The sequence below is a fragment of the Salvelinus fontinalis genome, unplaced genomic scaffold (genome assembly GCF_029448725.1).
Source record: "Salvelinus fontinalis isolate EN_2023a unplaced genomic scaffold, ASM2944872v1 scaffold_0142, whole genome shotgun sequence".
Classification (NCBI taxonomy): domain Eukaryota; kingdom Metazoa; phylum Chordata; class Actinopteri; order Salmoniformes; family Salmonidae; genus Salvelinus; species Salvelinus fontinalis.
The window spans coordinates 271,966-276,965 of record NW_026600351.1 but is presented as its reverse complement, the minus strand read 5'-3'; the positions used below and the strand labels follow the sequence as shown (position 1 = coordinate 276,965).

The 5,000-nt window shown below is 50.7% G+C and overlaps 1 protein-coding gene across 6 annotated transcripts in view; it reads left to right on the top strand.

Moving 5' to 3' along the window:
* The window catches only part of LOC129843461 (cyclin-dependent kinase-like 5), a 97,009-nt gene that overhangs the window by 81,751 nt on the left and 10,258 nt on the right, over positions 1-5,000 (top strand). For 4 of the 6 annotated variants that reach the window (XM_055912186.1, XM_055912181.1, XM_055912185.1 and 1 more), the window contains exons 11-15: positions 4-253; positions 519-645; positions 855-1,119; positions 3,014-3,767; positions 4,172-4,282. In XM_055912186.1, coding sequence (XP_055768161.1) covers positions 4-253; positions 519-645; positions 855-1,119; positions 3,014-3,767; positions 4,172-4,282 — 1,507 coding nt within the window. The remainder of the gene's footprint in view (positions 1-3; positions 254-518; positions 646-854; positions 1,120-3,013; positions 3,768-4,171; positions 4,283-5,000) is intronic. The other 2 variants (XM_055912183.1, XM_055912182.1) reach the window with 1 other exon arrangement.

Below are 5,000 nucleotides of genomic sequence, written 5' to 3'. Positions count from 1 at the left end.
CAGAAGCCACGGCAGTAAGAGCTCGGGTCACCGTCACTCTAACAGTAAGGAATGTTCCAGCCTACCTCGCCATGGCGACCTTCACCTAGGCAACGACAGCTTCCTGAACGGCAACAAGCCTGTGTCGTCCAGCCTGAGCCCCACCCTCCACCCCAAGGCTTACATGACCCAGACCCTCAACCGCTCCATCCCCTGTAGTAAGGACTTGGTCAACAACAACATGCCACACCTGCTCAGCCCCAAGGACACCAAGGTAAACAACGTCAGGACCTCTACTTTCATTGACTTATTCAGCTCCTTATGGACCAAACTACACTTGTTTACATACATTGTATTCATTTAGTTTGTTTCTCCAACTGTCTATGTCTTGACCTGTGTTTATTCTTGGCATGTATTTTCATATAATAAGACAAGATAATGACTTTATTGTCCCCAACCACCATTTTCCCGTGGTTGGGGACAATTAAGTCATTATCTTGTCTGATTTTATCTTCTCTTGTCTTCTCTTTATTTTAAAGGGCACGACACAGTTTGACTTCAACCTGGTTGGTGTTGGGCCCCCAGGGGCCAAGGTTCCTGACCAGCAGGGCCCTGGAGCCATGTACGTGAAGTCCACCTCCCGCTCTCAGCTGCAGCAACAGCAAGGTCCGGGGTCACCCTACTGAAACATTCACATAAGATTAATACATACCACTTCCTTAATACTTCAAATGAAAAATGCTCTAGACTAGAATCCTGTCCAGGGGGTATACTTGAACATAAAGCTGCCTTATGGCCCTATGGGCCGTTCTGTCTCAGGCAAGACTACTTATAAATGCATTGCCAGCCCATTTTTTACATTTGAACATTTCCAGTAGGGCAGGGACGACACTCTTCCTTTCTGGAGGGCAAGACCAATACCATGGAGAAACAACATGGCCGCCATGGTGGACACAATGTAGACTCCACCCACAGCTCCTCCAAGAGTTCCAGCTCCTACCTGAGCCTGTCCAAGAGCCACAGCGCCCTGAGCAACAATGCCAAGTCTGTGGGTGGTAACCTTGGAGATGGGGTGAGGGGCGTGCACCCCGATGACCCTACGGCAACCCCTGGAATCTCCGCCCGCTTCTTCCCTGCCAGGTAACATAGAGAGAGAGAGAGCTGTCAGGGGATGGTTAACCTATATAGAGAGAGAGAGCGTCAGGAAATGATTAACCTAGAGAGAGAGAGAGAGCGTCAGGAAATGATTAACCTAGAGAGAGAGAGAGAGCTGTCAGGAAATGGTAAACCTAGAGAGAGAGCTGACAGGAAATGGTTAACCTAGACAGAGAGAGCTGTCAGGAAATGGTTAACCTAGAGAGCGAGATGGCTGTAAGGGTATGGTTAACCTAGAGAGAGAGCTGTTAGGGAAGGGTTAACCTAGAGAGAGAGAGAGGGCTGTAAGGGTATGGTTAACCTAGAGAGAGAGAGAGCTGTCAGGGAATGGTTAACCTAGAGAGAGAGAGAGAGCTGTCAGGGAATGGTTAACCTAGAGAGCGAGAGGGCTGTAAGGGTATGGTTAACCTAGAGAGAGCTGTTAGGGAAGGGTTAACCTAGAGAGAGAGGGCTGTAAGGGTATGGTTAACCTAGAGAGAGAGAGAGCTGTCAGGGAATGGTTAACCTAGAGAGAGAGAGAGAGAGAGAGAGAGCTGTCAGGGAATGGTTAACCTAGAGAGAGAGAGGGCTGTAAGGGTATGGTTAACCTAGAGAGAGAGCTGTCACGGAATGGTTAACCTAGAGAGATAGAGCTGTCACGGAATGGTTAACCTAGAGAGAGAGAGCTGTCACGGAATGGTTAACCTAGAGAGAGAGTGCTCTCAGGGAACGGTTAACCTAGAGAGAGAGAGCTGTCAGGGACGATTAACCTAGAGAGAGAGAGAGCTGTCAGGGGCTGGTTAACCTAGAGAGAGAGAGCTCTCAGGGAATGGTTAACCTAGAGAGAGAGAGCTGTCAGGGACGGTTAACCTAGAGAGAGAGAGAGCTGTCACGGAATGGTTAACCTAGAGAGAGAGAGCTCTCAGGAAATGGTTAACCTAGAGAGAGAGAGCTGTCACGGAATGGTTAACCTAGAGAGAGAGAGCTGTCACGGAATGGTTCACCTAGAGAGAGAGAGCTCTCACGTAATGGTTAACCTAGAGAGAGCTGTCAGGGACGGTTAACCTAGAGAGAGAGCTGTCAGGGGCTGGTTAACCTAGAGAGAGAGCTGTCAGGGAATGGTTAACCTAGAGAGAGAGAGAGCTGTCAGGGAATGGTTAACCTAGGGAGAGAGAGAGCTGTCAGGGAATGGTTAACCTAGAGAGAGAGCTGTCAGGGAATGGTTAACCTAGGGAGAGAGAGAGCTGTCAGGGAATGGTTAACCTAGAGAGAGAGTGAGCTGCCAGGGACGGTTAACCTAGAGAGAGAGAGAGAGAGCTGTCAGGGAATGGTTAACCTAGAGAGAGAGAGCTGTCAGGGAATGGTTAACCTAGGGAGAGAGAGAGCTGTCAGGGAATGGTTAACCTAGAGAGAGAGCTGTCAGGGAATGGTTAACCTAGGGAGAGAGAGAGCTGTCAGGGAATGGTTAACCTAGAGAGAGAGTGAGCTGCCAGGGACGGTTAACCTAGAGAGAGAGAGAGAGAGCTGTCAGGGAATGGTTAACCTAGAGAGAGAGAGCTGTCAGGGAATGGTTAGCCTAGAGAGAGAGAGAGAGAGCTGTCAGGGAATGGTTAACCTAGAGAGAGAGAGAGAGCTGTCAGGGAATGGTTAACCTAGAGAGAGAGAGAGCTGTCAGGGGCTGGTTAATGAATGTATCTTAGTCTCCAACATTGAAGGGCATGCTAGCTTATTGATTTTGTGTAGTCTTGGTGATGGTGTGTATTTGGAAATGTGTAGTCCCCTGAGGCCAGATCTGAACATTGTATTCTCGTTGAGAATTAGAGTTTTATTTAGGTCTGATGGCTAGTAAATATGTGTGTTGTTGTACTCATGGTTGAGGTCAGTCTATATGTTATTTCAGCTGCCTGGACCTGAACCTCAATGCCCCCCCTGGAAGTCCCCAGGTCCCCCGCCACAGCGAACGCCACACTTCTGGCCACGCCCCCCCTGGAAGTCCCCAGGTCCCCCGCCACAGCGAACGACACTCTTCTGGCCACGCCCCCCCTGGAAGTCCCCAGGCCCCCCGCCACAGCGAACGCCACACTTCTGGCCACGCCCCACCTGGAAGTCCCCAGGCCCCCCGCCACAGCGAACGCCACTCTTCTGGCCACACATCCAGCCACACCGGCCACTCCTCTGGCCACAGCCCCTCGTCCCGCGGCAACAACCCCCGCCTGGAGAGCTCCACCCTAGACTCATCCTGCCGACGCCTCTCCTCTTCCAGACACAAAGCTCCAGAGGAGGCCTTGGCCCCGGGCCCGGAGCTTCTTGACCCAGGAGGAGAAGGGGATGGTGGGGGGAACCACGGAGCTCACACCCTGGCCTCCCCCCATGAGTCCTACCCCTACGGCCTGGGCTACACCAGTCCCTTCTCTTCCCAGCAGAGGCCTCACCGCCACTCCATGTACGTGAGGAGGAGTGAGCGCCACAGGTCCCACGTAGGTGGGGGTGGAGGGGGTAGTGAGGGGGGCTTAATGGTGGGCCAGGGGTTGCCCACCAGGGCTAGCAGTCTGCAGATGCTCTCCCCTCAGCTTCAGCACCGCACCCTCACCAGACACTCCGTAGGACACTCTGTTGGATCGTCCAGAGAGGACTGCACTGAAGACACCACCAGGGTCAGTGTCAATAATTGACTGACAGCAGTGTGTGTATGTGCATATGTGTGTCTGTGTATCTCTCTTTGAGGCAGAATCATAGCTACAGTATCTGGCCTAACTCTCATTATTGCTGTCTCTCTCCTGATCTCTCTCTCTCACACACACACACTCCTACTTCGTACTGTCTGCCTCACATGCTATATCTGTCTGTCTGTCTGTCTATCTGTCGGTCTATCTGTCGGTCTATCTGTCGGTCTATCTGTCGGTCTGTCTGTCTGTCTGTCTGTCTGTCTGTCTGTCTGTCTGTCTGTCTGTCTGTCTGTCTGTCTGTCCATCTGTCCGTCTGTCCATCTGTCCGTCTGTCCGTCTGCCTGTCTGTCTGCCTGTCTGTCTGCCTGTCTGTCTGTCCATCTGGTCTACAGAGTGAGCCGTCTTCTAAAGAGGTGGTGACCTCTCACCCCCGACCCCAGATTAAAGACTCCACGCGGGACAACCCGGCCTCCTTTCACTCACAACGCCCTGCTAAGAACGAGGTCCATAGCTTTTTCTGTTGTTCACAGACTGATTTCACCACTTACTGTCTGGTTTCTGAATGCTTCTAGCACTGTTTTATCAGCAGTATGTCTATCACTGAGCTGCTAAATGTGGCGGCACCGACCTGAATGGGTTTTATGGCAATTATAAACTGGGTGGTTCCAGCACTGAATGCTGATTGGCTGACAGCCGTGGTATATCAGACCGTATACCACGGGTATGACAAAACATTTATTTTTACTGCTCTAATTACGTTAGTAACCAGTGTATAATAGCAATAAGGCTCCTCGGGGGTTTGTGGTATATGGCCACTATACCACGGCTAAGGGCTGTGTCCAGGCACTCTGCGTTGTGTTGTGCATAAGAGCAGCCCTTAGCTGTGGTGTATTGGCCATATACCACACCTCCTCGGGCCTTATTGCTTAAATATACTATGATAAGGATGTAGGAGTGAGATATCAGAGTGTGAAACACTATGATAAGGATGTAGGAGTGACATGTCAGGGTGTGAAACACTATGATAAGAATGTAGGAGTGAGATAGCAGGGTGTGAAACACTATGATAAGGATGTAGGAGTGACATGTCAGGGTGTGAAACACTATGATAAGGATGTAGGAGTGAGATATCAGGGTGTGAAACACTATGATAAGAATGTAGGAGTGAGATATCAGGGTGTGAAACACTATGATAAGGATGTAGGAGTGAGATATCAGGGT